The sequence below is a fragment of the Camarhynchus parvulus genome, chromosome 6, assembly GCF_901933205.1.
Source record: "Camarhynchus parvulus chromosome 6, STF_HiC, whole genome shotgun sequence".
Classification (NCBI taxonomy): domain Eukaryota; kingdom Metazoa; phylum Chordata; class Aves; order Passeriformes; family Thraupidae; genus Camarhynchus; species Camarhynchus parvulus.
In genome coordinates, this window is record NC_044576.1 from 6238908 (window position 1) to 6262596 (window position 23689).

A 23689-nucleotide genomic window follows, 5' to 3' on the forward strand; every position below is an offset into this window, starting at 1 on the left:
ACTCCCCTTGGCACTAATGGGAATGACAAATGTGTTGTGAGAGGAGAATTGCCCCCTAAAACTGCAGGAGTGTGAACAAGGCTGTAAATATATCTCAAGGTTCTGGTAACATTAGAAACCAGCCTAGCGAATTTCTCATGGTTTATTATGATATCACCAAATCCCCGCCATGTATTTATAGCCTTGTAATTCACAATTATTCTGGGTCCATAAATGTTTTTGGCATCTGAATGTAGAACTGATACTATTATTTCACATATTATGGTACTGTCCGTGAATGCTAAATTTATTCACGGACAGACTCCTGGAGTTCATTCATCAGATATTTTATGCTACTGTTCTTTTAATGATTCATTTATCCCTAGTAATATTTGTATTCTGAAGTGTGGCGTCTCCAGCCGACAGCACAATTCAGCTCTGCTGAATTATCTTTTTCTTTCACAGCATAACAAAGTAGAGCACAGTCAAATTGAAGATGGCCTTTAGTACACTGTCAGAACAATACTGCTTACCAAGCATATCCAGACACATTTCTCAAACCACATGTAATGCTCTGGCTGCCAACATGCTCATAAAGTCATTAACCGGCATCTTAAAATGAGGGTGTGATACATATATTTAAATGTTTAGGAAAATCAAATGTGGGCTCTCCTAGAAGCTTATTTTGAATTTCAGCTTCTACATATATCAACTATGCAGCAGTGCACGGATGTAAAAATTCACCTTGATTTTTCACAAGCCGCTAAAATATACTCCTGCTAAAATCATACACATTACCTATCACTAACAAAAGCCTCTTTATGCCATTAACTATTTGCCCTTCACAATGTTACAGAGCAAGACAGACCCAAGCTGAAGCTTTACAGAGCTGAGGATTCATTTTTACAAGCAAATTATTATTAGCAGTAAAATTAAGGAGGAACTTACTTTACATGTACAGATTTTACTAAATGAAGTAAATAAAGGTTATGCCACAAGGTTCTCTAATACAAAACCTGCCCAGTAAGTTACAATTCATGCTGTTTTAATTTTTAAATATACGCTTTCTTTGTCGCCCACTCCCACAAACCGCACTCCGATTTATACACACACTACGTTTAACCATTCCCTTTCCAAACACCCTCAGCTATCAATGCTCTCATCACACAAGGATCACCAAGCCAGCAAAGACAAGCAGGACCAAATTAACCAAAAGGGATGAAGCAGTCAGAATTGATACTGAGACTCTTAAAACTCAATCAACAAGGCAAAGCTGCCAGAATCACGGTCTTCTCCTGTGTACCCACAGAGCCCCTCTTGGTGCTCACAGAGGTGATACACAGTGCTGGAGGAGATCCCTGGGCTGGGAAGGCACATTTGCTACTGTCTACTCAGCTGCTGTAGCAAAGTCCCTTCCCACAATCTTGTCCAACAACTTCCCTTCCTTTCTAGTGTTCCTACCTCCCACTTCCCTTGCTTGCCCAAGCAAAGGTCCACCTTGCCAAGCTGAGGAGCCATCACTTGCTGTTGCTGAGATCTCCATAAATGCTGACATGGCCATTCACTGACAGCTTTTACTCCTGTGTGCCTCTGTCCTATCAAACAATTTCTCAAAAAGCAGAGAAAAGGAATAAAAAGCACATCTCCACCTTCAAGTTCAGATGCACAAAGGATGCTCTCTCTGACAACCTCTCATGACACAATTTAGATCATCTATAAGAAGATGAGTATTGTAGCTCAGAGAAGAAGTACTGGCCTTTCTGCAACAACACAGTCAGAACCAGACTGGGATACTTAGGACAACAGATAATGAGAAACCAGACACATCATACTGTGCCTATAAACAAAGGGCCAGCTGCCCTTCTGGGCATGGAAGCAATAAAGAGCAACTCAAGAAGGCATGGAAGGGAGGTGGTAAATAAATTTCTTCTGGCTTTTCTCCTTCTCCCTACATGGGAAATGACACCCAGATCTGCCCATGGTATCAAGAGCACCCACAGAAGAGCCTGAGCATCTCAACACAGCCATACAGGTCACAGGCCAGCATGATTCACGGGCTGGTATGAAGACAGCTCTGGCTTGACTAACGGAGCACTTGGAGTCAAAGATGGTGCAGGACTCTAACCCTGGGCTCCAGCAGCACAGAATTACAGCACAGGAAAGCAGCCAGGCAGGAAAAAGAGGATGTCCTTGGGGCCCACCCAACTATACCACAACATTACATAGGTGGTGGGTTTACACATCTTGGTACTCAGTGAATTTTTGGCTGGCTGTGTGGAAAGCATACAATGCAGGAAAAAGGCATCAGTGAGGGATGGTTGCTGGTTAGATGAGGGATCACCATATCTAACCAGCAACCATGGCACACAGAGGAGACCACTGATCACCTCCCTCCATGGTGCTGGGCAAGGGAAGCGCAGCAACACAAAACAACAGGTGTCCCAAACTGGGTCCCTGTGGGACCCAGACACAATATGGGCAGGAGGGGAAGATAGAGGGAAGGCTGGGGAGTAAAACAGCACCCTCTAAACCAATGATTAAAAAAAAAAAAAAAAAAAAACAAAAAAGCATACACTGAGATTAAGTCAGATTCAGAGCACAGCAGCACTGCACCAGGACACACACGTTTCCAGTTACTGGAACAAAAACCCATGGTCAGTAAGAATTAAATGCAAGATCCAACAGTGACTAGAAGGGAAAAAATCCTGGAGAGCAGACACATGCGGGTTATTACACAGCCTGGCAAGGTCAATCCCGGTGCTAAAACCAGACAAAAATAAAAAAAGCCATCAGACATTTTTAAAGGGACACTGTCCCACACTGGCTGCTTTGACACTGCCTGTGACTGGACCTTACTTTTTTTATCTACTTATTTTGTAATTATGTAGGCTATCCTGTTCCAGCCAGAGGCTGCAACAAAACTCTTATTGATGATGCAAACTGCTGCAACCTTGACTTTAAGAGAACATGGGGCAGTTCTGTAGCTTCACAGGCTGGAGAGTAAAATTTAACTCTTCCCCCTCTTGGTTTCAGCAGTGATTCCTTCTCTGATGTTTCTGAATAGACCAGAACTGCAATAGCAAATGGCCGAGCTCTACATGAACAGCAAAGTGTCCTATCATACCAATATATAACTGAAAATGCTGACACAGTGACAGTGGCTATCAGCACAATTCTGATGATTACGTTAGCTCATTCCTGCTGCAGCCAGGTGAACAGCCACTGTGAGTTAGGGGCTACCAAGAGAGAAGTTACCTGGGATTTTGTTTACATTTCTTGGCATAACTTCCACATTTCAAAGAACAAAATACTGCATCCTCAACTTCCAGGGGTGATGTGTTGCCTTTATATTACAAAGGTTCTATACTGCTGTCTCCTTATTGTAAGGGTTTCATACCTCCTTGACATTTCTCATAGGCAGCTCCTCTAAGCACTGACTCTCCTCCTTCTCACGGCAACCAGCTGACTCCACTTTCCCCTCAACCAACCAATCCACTCTTTTATAGCACTCTTCTTCTTATTGGCTACAGCTGTGGCCTGTTAAAGTCTGGCCTGTTCCTAATCTCTAATAATTGGCTCAGCTGCAACTCCTTAGGGGTAAGATTACTTTCTATACTACCTTTATTTTCTTATATTCTATCCCCCTACAGTGATGATCTCACCCCCTTTTTATAAAAGCTGAAAGATAGGTCAAAGCTTGATAAGAAATCCAAAGCTCTTTGATAAGGCATGCTTGAAGTTTGAGGTGTGTGGTGTTAAAACTCCTTTCAAGAATCACAAATAGATGAGGCTCAACACAACCCAGTGGTGAGTGAAAGGCTTCCATAGTCAGTGCTGCTTATTAAAATGTTTTCAACCTGACCCTCATATGCTTCCTTTGCAATGAAGTAGGCTCTCCACAGGGTAAGGAAGAAAATAACAACACTTAAAACATCCCAGCACTACTCAGGCAAACAAGTGGCTGAAAGAAGGACAGACAACCTTGGAAGGACCCCAACAACCTCCTTCCAGGGAGGTGGAGGAAGGTGCAGAGGAGACCAGCAGTGGCTCAAGAGAGAGGGGCAACTGAGGAGGTAGAGTCCCAAAATGCTACTGAAGATAGGGTCTTCTCCAGGACTGAAATATTGGAAGTACACTGAACTTAACAACTGCATCACCTTTCAGCACTTAAAAGGCAGCCAACAACTAAAGCCAACAAGTATTTGTTAAACTAACTGGTTGACCAGTAATAAAACAAATATTTATCTCTGTCTGTCTGCTCAGCACCTCAGGTTATCTCTGATCCCAAACATGTTAACACCAAAGGTAAGCAGTAATTAAACCAAAAGAAGGTGTTGAACCAAATGAAGCCTTCCTGCTTCACACCCTCTCTGAACAGTAACCCCAACAGAGCTTGCTGCTTCACAGCTTGCTGGTGTTCTTGTCCTGCTGCAGTAGTGCTGGCATGTGCTATAAGCTGCACAAACATAGAAGAAAAGCCGGGCCACAGCCTCTTTTTTCCCAAGGGAGTCGTCCTCCTCTATTCAGGCTCCATGGAGCACAACGGACGAGTCATGTAATAGCCTCATCTATGGCAAAAGAACTGTATCAATTGGGCTGGGTAAAATGAGTTAGAGAGGTCGCTCTGACCCACAAGACAAAAAACAACATACGGTGCACAAGGGTAGAGAGGGGAAAATGGGATAATGGGACACTTACAGGAACTTTATCAAGATGAGAATGGCATTCAACTAGGGCAATGAGGACAGGAAGGCACAAGAAGAGGCAAAGAGCGCAGACAGAGAAGAATGGGAGGGGAAGAGAGGCATGATTTAGGCACAAAGTATGCAGAGTGGCTGTACTCTAAATAGCTAATGATTAGTTGGTCAGAAAATTATTGCATCAAGTTAAGCCAGGTGAGCCTGAACTGAGCAGCACGTGACAAACAATGAAAAAGGAGAGTCAGCGTCAGATCAGAAGTCACCACAAGTGTCTGAACATGCTTCAGCTGCAGATTATCAGTTTTGATAATAGCACGGTGTGACTACATTATAACTTGATAATCTTCATCTGGCAAAGTCACACCTGTTTTAAGGCCACTGGCAAGCTAAATTGGAAGGGCAATACAACAGCCCAGTGCCCACTGGGGCTGGCAACTGTGTGGTTGGCACCTTTCAGAAAGACAGCTCATCCCTGCTCTGCCTATCCTTTCAAACTCACTGCAATCTGCTGGGGATTGGCCAATTTGAGTGGCAACACAAGGTCCAGCAAGGAACTGCAATCTTCCAAGTGAAGATAGGCAAATTATGAGATTGGTAAAGATGAGAAAACGAGAGCGTGACCCAGTCCTGCCGCACCCAGCTCTGCCCAGCAAGTTCCTCTGGAGAGTTCAAAGGAGCCACTTCATGAGAAGTAGGAAACAACTGCAGGAAAACCACCGACGGATGAGAAAAGTGTGGCTGCTAGAATATACACTTCAGCTAGGAGCAGTAGTTGATTTCCCTGTGTTTCACAGGGAACAAAGATCCACATTTTATACCCTCAAATGCATGACTGTGGGGAATGAAAGACAGGACAGGACTGATTGCTAGCTTTTCTTTGGGTTTCCCCTTGCTGGACCTGACCAAACAAGAAGTAAGTGCAGCAAAACCCCTTCAGTTCACCAGAACTTGCCCATCCCATTACTAACACTGCCAGTGCAGGAGCCTTAACCACCCATTTTGGCATGATACTCACAGAGGACGGATAAAAAGAGTGGCAATGCCAGCTTGGGGACCAAACCCAGACCTATGTCATGACAGAGCCAGAGGCTCTGGCTGTGGCAGCAGCTCCCACCTCCCTGGCCCAGCACAGGCACAGGGGCCATTTGTTCCACGGCTAAACCCAGGCAGCTCTGCAGCCCAGCCTAACCCAAACCAGTAGAGCTGGCGAGCACTAAATTCAGTCATTTTTCCCTCAGTCTCTTCTCTCAATTTCAGCTCTGACTCCTCTATCTTTTATTTCTTTTTCTAAAGACACATTTAGAGATGAAACCATTCATAACTGCCTATCCACAGACAGTTTGTGGCAGCATAATTGACAATGAGTCTGCTGCAAAAATGAAAATGCTGTTTTAATAACCTTGGCCTAAAATACATTCTGTTGTATGCCTCAAAGGGTTTCAATAAAAAGTCAACCTGTAGAGACATATTTTCTTGGCTTAAACAACAATCCAAAGCATATAAATGTAGTCCAACTATAATGACATATTTATAGGCCAATAAAGCTTACACTGCAGCTTTCATACTTCACTTAAAGGAAGTCTGTAAGAAGCAATGTTATATAAAATAATTTGAATTTTTTCTGAACTATAGCCCAAGGAATACAAATATGCAACTTTGCCATATTTAACCGATAGTGTTTACATTGCTTAGTTGTTAAACGTTTTGTAAAATGAAATAATTCCTCATTTGGTGACTTCCCACTGGTTTACCAAATATGGGTATACAAGTCCATTTATTACAAAGAAAAATTCCCTAAATAATTCTAAAGACAAAAATAAATAACTAGCAGCCTCAGTAGTGAATGATTTTATCAGACCAATTCTTCTGGAAAAACAGGTTCTTATGTTCATTATGAATAATACATTCCTGAGCAACTCTATTTTTATATGCTGCATTGTTGTTGCTCTTTATTTTTCCTCAACATTTGAAAGAAATATTCAGAAAGCTATAAATAGTCTTAAGACATAAACTGCTAGCATTCAGTATTGACATATTTGTAGAAAGGGACAGAATGTATAACATAAATATCTCAACAGGCAGAAAGAATTAATTCTTAAAAATCATTTTTCAGGCTGAAATCTTGAAGCTCACACAAAAAAATGCTATTGCACGATCTTTTATTTAATACAGTCCTAAGGAAAAGTTCTGCATAATTCACTAGTGATAAAAACAACAGTATTTTACAGGAAAAAACCCAACCCAACAGTTTCTGCAGAAAAGAACGACAAAGAGAAAAGAAAGAAGAAAAAAAAAAAGAGAAAAGAGGGGAAAGAGAACAAAAGAGAGAAAAGAGAGAACAAAAAAAGGGAGACAGAATGACCTTGTTTGAATTAGGGTCGACTTTCAGTTTCAGAACCATAGGTTCATGGTTTCTACAGGTTGTGGATTAACCAGGTGTTGCCTTAGTTTTGGCTAAGCAAGTGCCACTGAACACATGGCACAGGGTGTACACTGCTCACACGAGGCCTCACTTTGCTTGGTTGTTGTCTGAAGCTGCCCTCCTCCCAGCAGCAATGTGTTTAATTAAGTATGTTTGCACAGTGACACTTCTCTGGTTCTGTATCAGCCATGTTTTCATTTCATCCAGGTTATTTCACTTCTCACCACTCCTGGATAATGTGTGAAAACTGATTTTGTTTCTTCTGTAAAGCTTTTTTGAGCTCTTTGCTAGGGATATAATTTCCTATTACCTTCTAGAGCTTGACTCAAAAACATCTAGTAGGAAAAGCTACAGAATCTACTCACTTTTATGGAATTTTTCTGTAATGGAAACATTACAGAACATTCCATTTAATAGGGAAAAAAGGGGTCCAGGAGATCATGTTGTTTATTTAGGCCTTTCAACACCTGGTTCAGCAACTTCCTCACCTACAGCCAGGGTTAAACACCAGCATCAAGTGAGGGACCTCTGTGTGACAGTGCACTGTGCTCCTTTTACAGCTCTATTTTAAGAGGAAAGACTACCCCACCCCATTGTGCTGGGGACCTGCTGCAGAAGCGATTGCTAATAAATCTTTTGATCACTGCAGCTGAGCACTGCTCTGTTGGCAAGACACCGAGGATTGGAAAAGGTCTGTGGGCACACGTCCTAACAGGCAGTAAAGCTGCCCTTTGACAGCAGAGAAGAGACAACACCAGCAGCTCAAACACCTCAGACACCCCACATCATGCCCCTGCCTCCAGCTGGGGACATGACAGAACGAGAGAGTAAATCCTCTTTGTCTCACCATAGATGAGACAAACACCTGAGCTCATGGATTGCCTACAGGACAACAACTAGGGCTGCTCCATCAGCTTCAAACATCACCACTCTTCTGCGTTTTTGTGTCAGATCCAAGAAGCAAAATAGGATTAAATTCTTGGCTCTTTCAACTGGTAAAAAAGTAATCTCAATACTAGATTTAGGAAATTTCTTTGATTCCCTTAACGGGCTGGATCAATTGTCTATATCAATATATCTTGTCAGCTACAGGTCTTTGTGAAACTTTGGTTTCACTCCTGTCAACCAGTCATTATGAAGATAAATGCAGTCATAACCAAACATTAGCCAAAAGTCCCTTTTCTACTGGGAAAAAAAAAAACACAAACCCAAGGCAACAATAAAGCCAGAGCCACCAACTGAAAATGAGCAACATCAGAATGTAGGGTTATCAAAATTATACCATATAGTTTGCATTCCATGAGCGTTTTCAGTATAACCCCTACTTTGAAAGGCTTAACATGCAACTATAAGCCTTGGGCTTAAAGATAATTTTCTCTGGCTCCTAGGGTAGATAATAGCAATTTCATAACTTACCACAAGGAGTTTTTTGTTTGTTGAAAACAAAAACAAGAAAACATTAGCACACAAAAGTTCTGTCTGAAAAACATTAAGATTCTTCTGACACAACAAACAAATGCAAATAAATGTACTGCGTAAAGATACCAGGGCAATAGCAGAGAAAATTACTGCATGTAATTATGAACTAGAAGAAACCACAGAGAAAAGCAAAGAGAGAAAGAATTGCATGGCTTATTTTTTCCCTGGACATGCAATGAAAAACAAGATCAACTTCCAATTTTACTTTAATCTTCCATCCTACATTGCTAATGGTAACATGTGAAATTGACAAAATCATTTCACCATTTGATAAGATCAGAAAAATGAGATGCAGAAGATAAATCTTCCAAGACAGATCTTCAGCTGCATGTAACTTGGCTTCCATGCCAACCTAGTCATGACACTATAAAACAGAACTTGTCCCTGCACTCCTGTTCACGTAGATACAAAAGCATGTCCTCAAATGCATCACGCTTAGCTCTTGCTTTCTTACCTTTTCACACATTATGGCCTAAACTTGATGCTTTTCCAACATGGAACATTTATTAAAAACTTGGCAGAAGAGAGAAATGTCCCTGGTATGCATCTCAAAGTGCCATCTCTGACAGCTGTTACACATCCGAGGTCCTAAGACCACAAACAGGCACGTCGACCAAGAGGAGACTGATCTCCCTTGGACCTGGGAACCCACCACAGGTATTATAGGTGTGAGTGCCTGTGCAACAAGGCAGTCCCACAGCTGCAAGTCTGTCTGCAACCACCCACAGCAGCAGAGCTACCAACTCCCTTTCTGAAAACAGACAGGGGAAGAAAGCACAGGTCTGTGTGTGGAGACAACAGTGGGGTGCTCACAGAGCCCTGCAGCAACATAAAGCTGAGAAGGAAACACCACGGAAGGGACACATTCCTACTGAATGTGACACAGAGCCAACCATACAGAGTCAGGGCAAGCACCAGGAGCACCTATGAGCTCCTGGAAGATGGGACATGAGAAGTGAAAGGCCTTTGCTCATCCCTGCCTATCACAGGAAGCCCCAGGAAGACATGTCAGCCTTCACTCCCCACAGTGTACAGCTCTGACCTGATCCCCCAGCCTGCAGAGCCCCAGGGAGTGCCTGGGACAATTATTTGTATGCACATCTGCAGGGTTTGAGCCGCAGTGCTCGGGGCCATACAGACAGATATCACAGTGTTATCCCACAGCAGTCTGCAAGGAGCTTGAGATGAGCTCACTACCCCACTCATCCCACACAGGTATCTCATGGCCACACCTCTGCCCCAGGCTCAGACATACCTTGGGCAGGATCAGGCTCATAAGTTTTCAGAAGACACTCTCCCACAGGCCCCTTCCCACAAGAGAAAGTAAGGGATACTCACCAAGGTCAGCCTTTTCCTTCAGAATATCTTTGAAGTTCAAGCCACTGTTCAGTGTGGATTGTCTGTATCTTGTCAAGGCCTCTTTCTGCCCATTCTTCCCTACATCCATGGGCTGGACCGGCTCAGCCCGGAAACCACACTTCCACTTGGAGAAATCGGACTGTGCCCATTTTGCCAAGTCCTCAAGCTTCACAGTAACTTTTTCTGAAACAGCAATAACTTCATCCTGCAAGAAGTGATCAGATGAGAATACAACATGTCACTCTGGGCTCCCTGATGACTGAGAAACCAGTAATATCATCCTGCACTGACTCCTGCAAAAGCCTGTCTTGCTGCAGGCTGAGTAATTTTTCTGTATCACAGAATAGCTAGTGCTTAATTTATTCCTCTTGCCACCTAAGTGGAAATATTAGTTGTTTACTTGAAGCAAATATACACCATCTAAAGACAATTTCTAGAACCAGGGCAATGATCCTAAAAGGCATTTGAAATGCAGGTTGCCAAATCACATTCTGTATAACCCAAAGCCTTGAGGGAAAGTTTGCTTTTTAGGTGCAATTAGCTGCAAATGTAAAAATTCATGGCTGGATGACTAATGGTTATAGTTAGTCCTGAAATAAATGGGCTAAGTAAATCTCAGATTCTTGGAACTCTGACTCACCAGAAAATTCCTATGTTTATGGTACATTTTCCCTTGGCTTATACACAAATATTGAATTTAACTTTTGTCCTTAAAATTAAATAAAACTGTGATGTAATCCCAAAAGAAATACTACATAAACGTGCTTCCCACCAAAAGAAACTTGCACATTCTCATGTTTCTTAAAACCTTTTTCAAGATCAACTGTAATTCTTTTCCCCCTTCTAAAACATACATTCTAAGAAGAGCACTTAAACTTAGTTTAGCCTCCAGAACATACACTCAAATTAAACAGTCCTAATTGCTGGATTTTAACCTTCCAGGAAACAATCAACTCCTCTCAGTCATGATGAATAAGCAGAATATTTTACAGCTGACTCCACTGAGCAAGGGATCAAGAAAGCCTCAAAAAATAAACAAACAAACATACATATCCAGCAAGATACACTCCAGATCTTTTTGTTAAAACAGCAGAAATAATTTATGTTGTAACAAGAGCTGGCTGTATACTACACATTGCCCACCATACATTTCTAACACTAAATGAGGTTACAGGTTCTTGAAATAAATAAACCAGAATCCAATTTTTCTCTCAAATAAACATAAGTATTTGCAAAGGGGAGAGAAATTCTTTGAGTTATTAAACAAAGGGAAAGGCACGATTGATTCTCTCTGTGTGTTTTTTTTTGTCCACTGAACACATTCCTCAGGAAATAAAATACTGCTCAATGGAAAAAAAAAAGAAAAAAGCTTTATTGTGACAAGTTGCATACAATACAAAACCTGAAGTAATTCTAGTAAAAAACCAGATCTGATATTCCTCTCTTCCTTATATAATACAAAACTGTTTTATAAGCAGGCACCTTCATTACATTTAGTGCAACAACAAATATTTGGTCAGAAGTGAACAGCATGTTTATATGCTAAGCAAGCTTGTAATAAAATCTTTTCCTTTATCGCTGCACAGCATAAGAGCCTCCACCAAACAACAAACAATAACAGTGATGCTTTAAATCTCTGTTTATGACAAACGTCAATACTTTGTAAACAAGCACTGGGTACTACAAAGTACAATTTCAATGGATGGTTTCACCCAATTTCATTACACCATCCACTTGAAATAAAAAAGCTGTAGTTGCTATGCATTTTATAGCTATTACATGGTGATTATTAAATGTCAGGATGGAAAAAAATAATACATATATATAAATATCAGCCTGCCTGCAGACAGTCTCAGCAATTTCTGGATGAAGTCCTCTCTTAGGGTGTCAAATACCATCACCAGCTACTACACAATTTCTCATATTCCATACCAGAGAAATCTACTTAGCAGCAGTTAAAAAAAAACCCCAAAAAACCAACAAAAACCTGACTTGGAGATCAGACCTGCTTCTGGTTAAAATATTATTTTCCAAATAGCTCTCATGATCAAATGATTATGATTTCAATTACTAGTTTCTTCATATCCTTTCCAAGAACTGGTATGACTAATTCTGGCTGGCATACAAAGTAAGCCGAGCAGACAATTTATTAACCAAAAGAAAAGTACAATCACTATTACATCATCAATGAATAAACTTGTTTTTGAGAATGCAACCTTCGCACACACGCACATGATGTGTACGCAGGAGGAAAAAGAAACAATTAAAAAAACCAAAACAAACAACAACAACAACAAAACAAAACAAATACCACAAAAATCCCCCCAAAAAAGCCCTACTGTACCAAGGGTGAAACGATACTGGTGCACTCTGTCAAGCTGCCATGGAGGGGGAACTGCAGAGGGAGGAGCAAAGGACCTGTTGGGGAGCTGGGGAAAGCACACCTCAGCCATGAGTTTCCTGTGGCAGCAGCACATCCAGGCATGGGAATCTGGGCTGTTCAGCATCCCCACATGGACATGAGGGGCCAGGAAAACAAAGACACAGCAAAAACACCACCAAGCATCCAAATACAGCCACAGAGTGCAAAGGGGTGCCCAGGATGGCACCAGGGAGCAGCCCAGCACAAATACAAAATACAGAAGGAGTCCACGCTGTCCCTGTGCTGTGACAAGGGCTCTGGGCTAAACCTCCCTCCACAGCTGCTGGCCTCTTGTCAGGGCCACCCGGCCACCTCCATGCCAGCCTTGTCCCCAAGGACAGCTGGTCACCCCTGCAGCAGCTACATCTCTAAGGGTGCCAGGCTGGCCCCCAAATCCCTGTCCCCAAGGGCACCAGGCTGACCCCAAATCCCTGTCCCTAAGGCACCAGGCTGGCCCCCAAATCCCTGTCCTCCCTGGGTACTGCTAGTGATCCCCACAGCGGCACCAGGGAAACGCGGCCTAGCTCACTTTTAGGCGGGAAATGGAAAAATGACCTGAACCGCCTCAGAGCCTGCCTTGGGCCGCCCTGCCCGTCACACAGCAGGACTGGACAGACCTGCTCCCTTCCCTCAGCACTCACTTGTGACCCAGTTCACACAGAATTGTCCACATTCTTCCCAACTCTTCAAGTACTCCTCAAACACTGCAGATCAGCCTGCAGGCCTCCTCTGCCAATGCGGATCTCACCAGTGTGGGACTGCATCTCCAGGGGCACTCCTACCCCGCTGCCTCATCATGCAGACACTGAGCCAGGCACGGCAGGCGACTCCAGTCTCTACCTTCGGAGGAGCCCAAGCCACAGGCAGCTCCATCGGGACTGTCTTGCCCACATTTTGGCACTCTGCTGACACCAGAGGTCATCTGCCCTTGCACCTCAGCACCCAGAGGTCACTCAAGTACCTCACCAGCTCTGCAATTCCAACGTGCCTTGCCACGCTTTTGCACATTCTTCAGCAACCTTTCCAAGCACTCAGCCCCAAACTGCTGTGGAGTCTGGGGGGGTTTTTTGGGCAGCAGGTGACAAAGGGGTCCTTCTCCTTTTTGGTTAAGCCCCGTGCCACAACAAAAGTTGCTCTGGGACCTGCAAAGCTCTGCCAACCACAGGAGGTCCTATACCCCTGTGGAATCAACCACTATTTGCTGCTGCAGCCCTTCTACAGAAAGCCCTTCAACAAGATGACAAAGGAATACAGATGTTGAAAAAATAAAAACCAGGTACACAGTGACACATGACTAACAAACCTTTAGAAGATTAAAGAAATCTGCTGTATAACCTCCATGTCATTCATAATTATACCTCTGTGTAAACATGAAAAACCACCCACGTAGCAAACAGTGCATACATATCTCTATCTACACAAAATCAACTCATCATGTATTAGCTATGCTCTGAAGTGATATGTTTATGAGGTCTCCATTGCACAGTTAAGTCTTTAATTACCATTTTTTCCTGCTACAGCAAGAAGAGAAAACAACCAGCAGAGATTTCAACTCTGCTCAGGAATGAGATTTATCCCGATTTATCAGTGAACCTGACCAATTGGTCAGTGGCCCAATGGACCAATGGTCTCAGCCACAATGTTGTCTAAATCTCTAAATAAGCACTGACTATAGAAAGAGGCACTTTTTTAGCTGCTTCTATAAAAATGGTTATTGAGTCAGCCTGTAATTTTAGCATGTCTTATAAGACTTCTGAGCACAGTACAATTCTTTCACCAATCAAATAGAAAATGGGGAGATGGTTAAGAAAGATGGTGACACAAACTCTTCTTATCCATCTCGTTTTTCTAAGAGCATACTGGATTTGCATTTCCAGAGAAGTCATCCAGGGAGAAGAGGACAGCATCTTCTCGAGAGCCATTATGCTTAAATATTATGTCACTGTTGTCTAAGCAACCATCACAGCCTCGTGAAAGCACAGAATGCTATATTGCCTGACTCAGCAGATGGCTGAAATGCTTATATTCAGGGAAACAGGTCAGGTAGTTATAATAGCTTAAAGCAGATAATTATTTTTTAGAAGAAATATTAACTCTTACAAGGCAGGGAGTCACAGGGCAGCACAGGGAGGTCATACATCTTGATTGCGCACCCACATACGGTACATCACAACTCCTTACTCACTGCCAGTAACTAGGAAAGATTTATATTTTAGAGACATTGAGGCAGCCTTAAAAGAATTACAGCAACTGAGATATCTCAAAATTTTGACATACTGAGACTGTTTTCACTCCAGTACTTCCAGAGGTCATTTAAGGAATTCTGGAGGGCATGAGCGAGTCAAACACCTGCTTGGCTGTCTCCTAACATCAAATATGAGGCCTGGAGAGAAACAGGAGATGTACTGTAAAAACTCTTGCTGATAATTACAGGAGACACTGTATGTCATTTATCTGATCAGTATGATTTGCATTAGAAAACATCTTCAAGCCTTTTCTGTGGAAACTTTAGCACAGTAGATAGCTGGGGATGCGTATTTTATAACCCAGTACATTGCTGATGAAAACACATTCATCCACAGGAGCAAAAAATACAGTGTGACTCTTACAGACTGCATTCACCAGGGATAACAGAACTGTTATTTCATTTGGCCATAAAGGCCTCCCTTATCCTGGGCTGGTTTTACACCCCATGTATATTTTAAGGTTTTTGCCATTTAAGTGGAAATGACCTTCCCGTACCATGTGTATGTAACACAGCAGTTCTTGACTCAGGAATCCCGTTCCTGGCTCTAGACCCCTTTGAGGAGCAGGAGGTCATGCTGCAGACATGCAGAAGGGCAGGAGGGAGCTCCTTGTCAATAAGCACCTCTCCCATAGGAAGGCTTTTACCTGGATATTTGAGGGAAGTACCATCAGCTTTGTTTGACAACACAGTCAAAACAAAAGGTCCTGATCACAGTCTTTAGTCCGGAGCTCTTCTCTGCCATCCAGATACTATCAGGGCACTGGGACAGCAGAAGAAACCAGGTCATCTCAATTCAGCCCTAACCCACCTACCCAAAGTCACTCAGGAACCTGAATCCAGGTCTCCAGAAGCATCTCCTAAAAGCAGCACTTCTTTCAGGGACCGTATCCAGCTCTAAAGAGGGAGAGAGCATTTGTATAGGGCTGATTTGCTCTCAGAAACTTTCTCTAGAGTAAGAAGGTCCTGCCTCCTTACTGCCAATGGTGGGCTTGGAATATACACAAAAGTTTTTAAGACTGCAGGACTACAAACTAGCTAAAAAACTGGGTGTGTGGTGGAAAAGGCCTGGCTCTGGGATGTGCCCTGTTAAGCCTCCCTTACAGGGCACACAAAGGACCTTCCTGCCATACACTCCCGTGTTCATCCTTGTAAGCATGCTGCAGACCTGGGCACAGCTTTGCCAGGTGGGAATTGCTCCTCCTGTTCCACACGTGGGATCACTGAATGACAGGGAAGCCTCAAAAGAGGCTGCAGAGCTTGGCACAGGCAGGGGCAGCTTTCTTTCCCCTGAGCCTGCTCAGAGGGCCTCATTGGTGCCATCTCCTCACGCATCCCCTAGCCCAAGGCAGACAGAGGTGTCCCAAAGGTTTTGTGGAGCACAACTGACTGCTGGGGTCTGGACCTGTTCCCTGGAGTGCCTACATACAGGGACCTGCAGATACCACTGCTTTCCACCCACGAACCTATGGGGAGAGCCTTGAGAAGGGAAACATGCATTGATCAGGAATTTACCTGGCCCACCAGAGAATTTTAAAGAGGCCAAGGCAGAACCTTTCATCTGTTAATCCTTTCCTAATTACTTTAAAGGGCTATAATGATCTTGTTAAACTCAGGTGACAGGTATTTCCCCAACCTAAGCACAGCTGCACAGAGCTGTCTGAAACTCACACTGATGCATTCATCCCTTCTTCCAGGGTCCAAAACCAAGAGAAAAGACCAAATTAAAAGGACATGGCTGAAGCACGTGAAGTCCTATGGTTTTTGCTTTCCCTTGTATTAGCAAGCAGCATTTTCCACATGACTCAGTAATTCCAAAGCGTGACACGCAAAATGACCTGGGGCAGAACATCACCATGTCTCTGCAGGATGCTTTTTGGGGTCCTGGTACCTCGGGGCCAGAAGTGGGGTGGAGATGGGGCGCACAGAGGGACGGCTGTGAGCAGTCAGACATGACATTTCTGCTGTGAGCCTCCTCCTTTGTGACTGGGGTGTTTTTTTCTCCCTCCTCCCACTCCCAGCCAGAGGTTCAAATTGAATTTATATCTGTCATTGCAGATAGAAGTTCTGACCAAATAGAAAATAGGCTTCAGTCAAAATGTTTTGCCGTCAGATAGCTCACAGATCTCAAAGAGCTGTTTTAGTTTAGGCAAGTTGACAAGCAATTCATTCCTAATTTTGCCTACTACAGTTACAGTACGAGAAGCTTTCCTCATAGATTACATAATTATATTTTTTCTTAACAAGGAGTACATGGCATTAGCAGGTTTAAATTATGCAAGCTTATTCTTTTGTCTTTTGTTATATTGTGTTCTATTGTGCTGGTAAAACAATATGTGCTTTAATTAGCAAATATCTGTAAATAATTTACTTGCTTTTCATACAGCAGAACAATGGAGTCAATTTTCACATACATCCACTGAGCATGTCTAGGGGGTTTCTTGCCAGAACCTTCCATTGTTCAGTATCTGTATCAATCTGCCCATCATTAGCAGCTAACGTTCAACAACCCAGTAAGACATTAAAGTTTTGGCCCCCGGGAGTAGCCCCAAGCCCCCCAAATCCGAGGCTACGCTTTGCAAAGAAAGATTAAAATATCCAGAAAATGAAAACAAACTCTTTTATTATCTATAACCCTGGCACCTTCGCATAGAAACATGGACGCCTGCCAAGCACTAAGGTCACTGGATTAATGCCATAAAATGCCGATGTTCATCTGACCTTCTGACTGCATTTTAGCTACAAATAAAAAGCTCAACTTGATACAACACCATGAATCACGCGAGTGTCTAGGCTGTGCAGGGTTAACGCTGGGTGTGAACCCACACTGCACACGCACAAACACACACACGCACACAAAGAAAAAAAGCTCTTAAATCAAGAGTGGATGACTGTTCAGAGACTTAAGGCATTGTTATTTTGAATGCGAATGAAAGGGCCAGAACAAGCATTGCAAGAATATTTCAATTATGTATTTCCCAGAACTACATCTCTGAGCAACTAATGCAAATATTGCTCCCATAGCAGTAGAACTTCTTCCCGAATAAAAGCGTATGAGAGCTCGAATCAGAACATACTTTCTATATCATTCGCATATTGTTTGAATATTATTAAAAATGCAAAATCTATGTATGCGTTACTCTCCTGAGCAATACAGTAATTATGATTAAGGGACAAGCAGCACAAAAAGAGCCAATTTATCTTACTTGCGCTTAGGAATACTATTGTGTAACTAAGCAACTAAAGACAAAATATAGTCTAATTAATTCACTCCTATGCTTATTTAAAAGACACAATTAGAACATTTTTATTTTCCATCCTGCACAGTATCTCAACATGCTTGAGGGTGTACCATGTGAGGCCTATTATTCTCCAAAGACAAGAGTTTAATGTTTAGTGCCACTGATCAGACTGGGAACAGCAACTCTGGAAAGCAGTGGGTGTATTTTACAGTCTGAATGCACAGGGAAGGGGAGGGAAAGAAAAAAGGAAATAAAATAAAAAGTTGGGTTTGTTGTTTTTTTTTTTAAGGAATCTGCCTGAAATGACTAGATATTCCAGATTGCTGGCTAATGGCTAGCAACATGTGGCTTCTCCGAGTAATATCACTGCCCTGTCCTTCCTTTGCCAGCATATGCTACTGGTGGCAAGAGAGATAAAAATATACAGAGTGGATATGCAATTACCAAACCCACGATATTTTACGACAAATGCCATTTCTCTAACACTGCTATTACAGTGCGCCTGATTTCCAAAGCTGAATTAATTTGAGCAAGTGTACAGTGGAGATTGATGCTATTAGCATGATTTTTAAAGCACCCTTTAATAATCATAATCTGCATGTTTGAAACGTGTTGCCATTACCAGTGTTGACAGATACGAGCAAGGCACACACCGTGGAGACTAAACCGAGGCTATTCACATTTCAAATAAGAGCATATAGATTCCTACGTCTGTAAAAAAAAAACAAAATCCATTACTGTGAAAAGGGAGTAGCACATTTTTCTAGGGGGGTGGCAATAAAGCAGCACTGCTACAAGACACTGTGCCTGGGCCAGCCTATGATACCTTTAGGCACTGGGGTAGGACCCCTGCAAGTGTAGAGCCCCTACAAAATGAACCAGGCTTTTGAGGGATGCTGTCAGCATCTATCCCAAAATTAAGAGAGAACAAAACCACTGATTCCCTTAACTTTCTGGAAGAATCTCTTCTGCAATTGTAAATGACACACATTTATGGAGTGACTTCTTTTTTTGCTTTACCCCAATTAGTCTGAAAATGCAAAATACTTCTAGGGAAATAATTACAGGAAACTAGCTCTCTCCTCTCCTCTCTATGAGCAATGCTTACTCATGTAAATTACTTGCATGAGTAAGGATTATTTGCAAGGCGAAAAGCATTGCATCAGATCCCCAGTTTGGGAGAAGAGATGAAATCAACATGAGTTCGTAGTAAACTTTGCTGCTGATGAATGAACCAAAGGCAGATCCCCACTGACAGTCCAGCCTCAATGGAAGCAGCATTCACCACGATGCAGAGCAATGCAGGGAATGTCATACCATGCAAAATGAATTAGATGCTTGTTTAGGGTTTTTTAGGAATTGTATGCATCACATCAAATACCATCCCTGGACTTAATGATATAAACTTTGAAATGTATTTTTAAGCCTAGTCTAACTAATGCCAACACCTTTAAAAACATGAAAGCACAAGGCACTAACGAGCATTTTGCTCTACAACTGCTTTTGCAAAGGTCAGTCATTCCACAGCTCCACACCACCCCTTGGAGCACAGAACAGTAAATGAGCTGGAGGAAGGTTTGCCAAGACCTTGTGAGCTGGAGGGTGAGCCCACCTCGTGCCCCCTGAATGCCACAGGACCAGGCACGAGGGGCCTGGGCAGGCGCTTTCTGACAGCACACAGCTTCTCACACTTGGGTGCCAGCAAAGCTGGGGGCCTGCTTTACACATGCACCCCATCAGACTGTTTCAAACACAATGGGGTGCCCTTAAAGGTGCTCCCTCTGGATCTTCATAGGCCTCCAAGCATCCTGTTCTGACCCCTGTGTGAGGCACCTGCCATCAAGGATATCTTCCCTGCCCTTGCGGAAGGTGACAGGGGACCCCACCAGACCAGAATGAACAAGAAAATCAAGGCAAGGCGGCAACTTCCTCCACCAAAAGACTCTGTTTTGGTAATGGCCCTGTAGGGATGGAGGAGAATCACTTCTTCCCTGCTGGAGGGAAAAGAGAGAAGGCTGCTCTTGCTCTCTGGCCAGTGTTGCACCTGCTGCAGTGTCCGGGCTTGATGGTGAGGTGGGAAGCAGCGTGCCCAGGCTGCCCTGTTTTGAAAGCAGCAACAAAGTTTTCAGTGAAGTAGCACAAACTCTTCTCGTTCACCTAGCAGTGGCCTCACAGGCCCTGTTGCTCTTAAAAAAGTGTCTCTACTGCTCCTGAGCAGCAAGACCCCTGGTCTAAGCATAATGCCAGAGCCGGTCCCAGCCTCTCCATGCATGTCTCCCTGGGATGCAATGAGCATCAGGGTCAAAAGCACCCGTACCTGCTGCATGCAAGCAGCCCCATCCCACGCTCACCATCCACTGAGACTCCCTGGGAAACAATCTCTGTCAGCTCCTGGCATCAAAAGGGAGTTTCTCCACTGTGGTGATGGGAATGCTGAGCCTTTGGTGGAAAGAAGGGTACTGAAGCGGAAGCACACCTGGGCTTGCACCTTCCCTGGATCTGGGCAGTGCATGGAAACATCCGGTTTCAGCAGCAGTCAGGGTTATATTTAAATCTGGATGATGAATTCAGCTGGCTATAAAAAGACTTATATTTACACTTATTGCTGATTAGCTCAAACATTTGGCAATCAGATAAAATACGCCATCAGAAATTTCTGAGTAACAGAAGCATTACATCCCTCCTTGCAGCCACTAGCTGAATATTGTCATAGTGTCAGTGCTGCTATTACGGAAAACAGGCAGCCAGCTGCTTCTATTAATCACGCTGCTAGCGCAGGTAGCTGCTGGAGACCGTGCCTAAATCTCTGGTGGGCTCGATCACAAGCCTGCAATTCAGCCACTTGCTCCCCTCCCCAACTATTTCAGTGACAGCAAGCACTGCCCCATCACCCTCTGCCTCGGACACCGCAGGTTCGCAATACACGCTTTACCACGGGCTCACTCCATCCCTACTCCCTGAATGCACAATGAGGTATTTTATCCCATCAGCAATCCCACACCACAAATAAGGTCCCCTCTGATGGTTATAAGCCGCATCTGACCGGAGAGCTACATCTCCTCCTGCAGAAGGGGTCCAGGCCAGAGGTAGGAAGCCCCACGACCCCAGAGGCAGCCCTGCTGCCCCTTTGGGGACCAAGATGAGTGTCATTTACCAAAGGGACTGGGATCTCAGGGTGCCAAAGAGAAACAGCTGCCCCTGTACCCAAACGAGAGCAGTTACCCCCAGCCAGCCAGCACCCAGCTTTTTGTCTCTCTGCTGCCTGCACATCCCCAAGCACTGTTCAGATTGTTCCAAACTATTAAAAATCGATCATAAAAAATCATTCCTATGTCTATAAACAAGTTAATGGAGTAAGTGAAAACAAAGTACATTTCTTAATGGGAGTGTTATGTTGCCCTCTCTAGGCCCTGGCTCTCAGTGCCGGTTTCTGTAGGCTCCCTGCCAGAGAAGTATCACTCAGAGCTGTTGCTGTTGCTGCTGCTACTCTGCTAATGAATGACTAACTTAGGCCAGAGGGGAAATGACATCACCGGGGTGTAAAACACAACTGCATTAGGAAACTTTTTACCTGCTTTACATTTGTCATAATTATTCTACACAATACAGCCGGTATTTGCATAATTTCAAGGCGTGCCATTATCTTAATTGAAAATTGTTTTCATATGGTTGAATAATGCAGAATGACATCAGTTAAAGCCGCAATGAAATGCACAAGTATAATCACACGGCTAATTACTAGCGGTGTTTGCATGTAAAAATAAATAAAATCGTGCGTATTATTAGGAAGGTACATGCAGCTGAGAACTCTAGTACCGGAGCAGTGTTTTACTCGCAATGGTAGGATTAATTTTCTCTGATGTTCCTACCACAGTAACATGAGCTGATCATTAAGGCATATTAAAATGATTTGTGTCCCTTTCCCCACCCCCCTCCCTTCCAAATATCTTTCATTTTACACACACACGAGACACGCAGAGGCACAGTTTTAAATAGTCACCACGGGCAATTTCAGAGCATCCATTGCTCACTGTCATCTCCCCGATTCTTAGGAAAAGGCTCCCTTATCTCAGCGGCACGCACAGAAAATTAAAGTGAAGAGGTGGCAGTGAGCGAAGGTGGTGGCTCTGAGACGCGTTTCGGCTGCGTACGCGTGTGTGCGGGTACACGGCTACGCCGGCACCTACAGCCACGCGTGCCTCCGAAAACAGCCCCTGCGGACAGCCCCCCCTTGGACCCACCCCCCGGGCATCTCCAACAGAAGTTCCCCCAAAACATCTCGTCCCCCTCCCGCCTGGTCTCCAGCCCCACTCGGGGACCCTCTCCATCCCCGCAGCCCCCTGCCTGGATACCTCACCCGTCCCCCGCCCCAGACTGAAGCAATGAATTTGAAAAGCAGATAACGGGAGGGCTCGGGGCTGGGGCGGGGCGGTGCGGGGCTGCGCGGCCCCATCCCGGGCTGCGCGGCCGCCGGCGGAGGGTGCCGGCGCGCAGCGCGTTTGCGCCGGGAGCGCGGCGGCTCCGAAATACGCCCAGGCATATCTGCAAGTTATTTGAATGTATTATTCCCGTACCTGTCATTTATCACTTTATTCAACACGTCCCTGCCAGCAAGAGAGCGTTTGATCTCCCTCTGCCTCCATTTCGTAATTTCCGCCCTCTTAAACATATCGAATACTTAAAAAAAACCCCGAACACTATCGAAATCCCCCCAACGTGTTTTTTTTTTCCCCCGCTTTTCCGTGTGTTTTGCTTTCGGGGTTTTTTGTTTTGTTGGGTTTTTTTTTGTTGTTGTTGTTGTTAAGCAGAAGGATAGGGCGAGCCCCGCACACACTCCGCTGCCCGCCGGGCCGGGGCCGCCCCGCACCCCGACCCCCTCCCTCCTTCCCCCCGCCTGCACAAGTTCCCGGTCAGCGCGCACCGGTGCGCCCCGACGGCGCGGCCCCTCCGCGCTGCCCCGCCACGCACGGCGGGGAGGGGGACGCGGGTGGGGGGAGCCACGAGAGGGGGGAGCCGAGCCCGGGCATGCAGGTGGGGACGGGCGCGGGGGAAGGGGGGGCCGGCGCCGCGTTTACCACCTCGCCATGGTCACTGGTCCTGCCCTGGGGGGTGTCCTCGGGGAGAAAATAAAGTTTGGCGCTGGAGAGAAGTTGCCGGCTGGTGCGCTCCTCCCAGAGCAGCTGCAGCTCCGCGATGCAGGCGGGCTCCTCCGCGCGGCACCGCACGAAGAAGAAGTCGCCGAGGGAGAGGACCCGCGCCCGGCCGCCGCCGCGGCGCTGGAAGCGGAACGCCCTGTAGAAGACGTAGGGGCCGTGCGAGCCGCACGGGGCGCCGACCCACTGCGGGGAACAACAACACGGCAGCGGCATCAGCGCCGGCTCCGCGCCGCGCCGCGCCGCGCAGGGGCAGGAGGAGGAAGAGGGCGGCGGGAGGGGAGCGCGGGAGGGAGGGAGGGGGCTCCGCGGCGGCGGGGGGCGCGGGGCGGGGCGGGGGCGCGGGGCGGCGCGGTACCTGCAGTGCGCTGCGCTCCATCGCGGCTCCGGCGCGATTGAACTCAACATTCTCCCAAACTTGTTGGCGTGAATGGAGCCCGGCAGGTCCTGGCAGGGCGAAGCCGGCCCCACCGCCCGCCGCCCCCGCCGCCGCCGCCCCCGCGCCGCCCCGCCGCCGCCGCCGCCTCCCGCCCCGCCGCGCGCGGCGACGCCCCCCTGCCGCCCGCCCCCGCTCCGCCGCCCCGCCGCCGCCCCGCCGCGTCCCGCCGCCGGCGCCACCCGACGCCGGCCGGGCCCCCGACGCCCGCCCGGGCCGGGCAAAAAATGCCGCGAGGCGGCTGCGGGCCTC

At 45.4% G+C, this 23689-nt stretch overlaps 1 protein-coding gene across 2 annotated transcripts in view; it reads right to left on the reverse strand.

Annotated features, from left to right (window-relative positions):
* The window catches only part of ARID5B (AT-rich interaction domain 5B), a 113954-nt gene extending 90484 nt beyond the window's left edge, over nucleotides 1-23470 (reverse strand). The window contains exons 1-3 of one of the 2 annotated variants that reach the window (XM_030951570.1): nucleotides 23360-23470; nucleotides 22927-23187; nucleotides 9919-10144 (exon numbers count right to left, since the gene is read on the reverse strand). In XM_030951570.1, the coding sequence (XP_030807430.1) occupies nucleotides 9919-10144; nucleotides 22927-23187; nucleotides 23360-23380 (508 nt within the window). In that variant the 5' untranslated portion in view covers nucleotides 23381-23470. Of the gene's footprint in view, nucleotides 1-9918; nucleotides 10145-22926; nucleotides 23276-23359 lie in introns of those variants that run through there. The other variant, XM_030951569.1, reaches the window with a different exon arrangement.
* Nucleotides 23471-23689: the final 219 nt, after the last annotated feature.